This window comes from Galeopterus variegatus, unplaced genomic scaffold (assembly GCF_000696425.1).
Source record: "Galeopterus variegatus unplaced genomic scaffold, G_variegatus-3.0.2 Scaffold2885, whole genome shotgun sequence".
Lineage (NCBI taxonomy): Eukaryota > Metazoa > Chordata > Mammalia > Dermoptera > Cynocephalidae > Galeopterus > Galeopterus variegatus.
This window is the reverse complement of record NW_007728996.1, coordinates 93,991-95,825: the sequence shown is the minus strand read 5'-3', so window position 1 is coordinate 95,825 and position 1,835 is coordinate 93,991. Positions and strand designations below refer to the sequence as shown.

Below are 1,835 nucleotides of genomic sequence, written 5' to 3'. Positions count from 1 at the left end.
CTATAATGTGGCTTGGAGAGTCCCTTTTTTATTTGAATCTATTTGGGGACCTTTGAGCTTCTTGCATCTCTATGGCCATATCTCTCCTAAGACTTGAAATGTTTTCGGCTACTATTTCAATAAAAGAGTAGTTTTCTATGCCTTTTCCATTCTCTTCTCCTTTAGAAATGCCCATAATTCAAATATCTATTCACTTAATGGTATCCCATCATTCCTCTAAGCTTTTTTCACTCTTTTTCATTCTTCTTTTTTTTTCTTTTTCTCTGACTGTGTAATTTCAAATTACCTATCTTTCAACTCAGAGGTGTTTTCTTCTGTGTGCTCTTGTCTGCTGTTGGCCAGAAATGTAGGTTTTCGTGGGAGAAGAGAACATGAAAAGGTTACAGGAAAGAATGTATTTGCTGTCAACTTTCCAAGTACCTAATTCAGGGAATACATTACTAAGCTATATTTATATCTATATGGACCAATCTTTTACTCCTAAAGATATTTTTCCATTTTATTTAGCTGTGGCATTAGTTGTTAAATCTTACACAGTATTAAAATTCTGATTGTATCACAAATCATAAATACACTTATTATTAATTTTGTTCTGTGATCGCCATTATTTCAACACTAATTAGAGAAATCTATTCAACAACTATATTTTGATCATAACCCTAACATGAAAAAATAAAATCTGATGTGGAATCATGTCTCACTCAAAGGAATTATTGACTCTGTGAGCTGTAATCACTTAAGAAGTTATGAGTTTTATACTGCTAGCGTCATCAACCCTGATGGATTTGCTGGATTTCCTTGTACCTCTTATGAAGATTTCACTGAAGTAAGTAGACTCGAACAACCATTTCAATAGTATTGTGACTGTCACTGCTCAAGACTTCTGTGTTTCACTGTATGTGACATAATTGAATGAATGTTTATATGACAGTACTTCAAAAAGTTTGTGAAAAATAGAATTAAAAGATTATATGAATATTTCCATGAACTTTGTAATGACCACCATAATTTTTCAAATCTATTTCTAAATTAAACCACACATGCATATTTTAATAGTCATAAATTAGAGAAATTGGTTCATAAATTGAAATTTCCCAAGTCTATCTTGGTCTTTATCACTTTCTGTATGTATCAGGTAAATGCTCATACTTGCTTTGAAAATAATCCTAAGCAACAATAACAAAAAAAACAGTTCATGAAAACCCAAGCTATGTATATACAATGCTGATGAATATGGAAGATATTCTTTAAATGCTGATATTTTATACCATATAATTATGGACAAGTGGACATTACTGTTCAATCTTATAACTGCCAGATTGTTTGAGTTTTCAACTTGTTTGGTATCCTCTTGTCACCTAGGTTGGATTCTTATATATGATCTTCAACATGACATATCTATTTTCTGTTGTTTTTTATAAAATTGACTTTCCTTTTCACTATAAATATTTTCAAATCAAAATTTGTAATCTATGACATTTAATAAAGAAAATTTCAAGTAATTAACATGCCAGGTAAAGTCACACTTACAAAGGAGATATACACCTTAGTCATTAAGGGAGAGATCCAAATTCTGGTTTCACTATTAAGCAGCTGAATGACTTTGAGCAAAACTTTTCTCTAAGAAAGTTTTTTCATCTATAAATGTAAATGATAATGATGGACTCTATGTATTTGGTAGGAAGACTTAATAAGAAGACATATGTTAATTTGCTACCTAAAGCTAAAAATATGATAAGCATTTAACAAATGCAAGCTATTAGAGGGGAAAGTGTTCATATTTTATTCACACTACAGTTTGCATATATACCAAGAATGGAAACCCATCACCTCCT

General features: G+C 30.8%; 1 protein-coding gene across 2 annotated transcripts in view; it reads left to right on the top strand.

Moving 5' to 3' along the window:
- Positions 1–1,835, top strand: part of LOC103599209 (pancreatic triacylglycerol lipase-like) — a 54,959-nt gene that overhangs the window by 19,051 nt on the left and 34,073 nt on the right. For both annotated transcript variants that reach the window (XM_008583313.1, XM_008583314.1), the window contains exon 8: positions 708–826. In XM_008583313.1, coding sequence (XP_008581535.1) covers positions 708–826 — 119 coding nt within the window. The remainder of the gene's footprint in view (positions 1–707; positions 827–1,835) is intronic.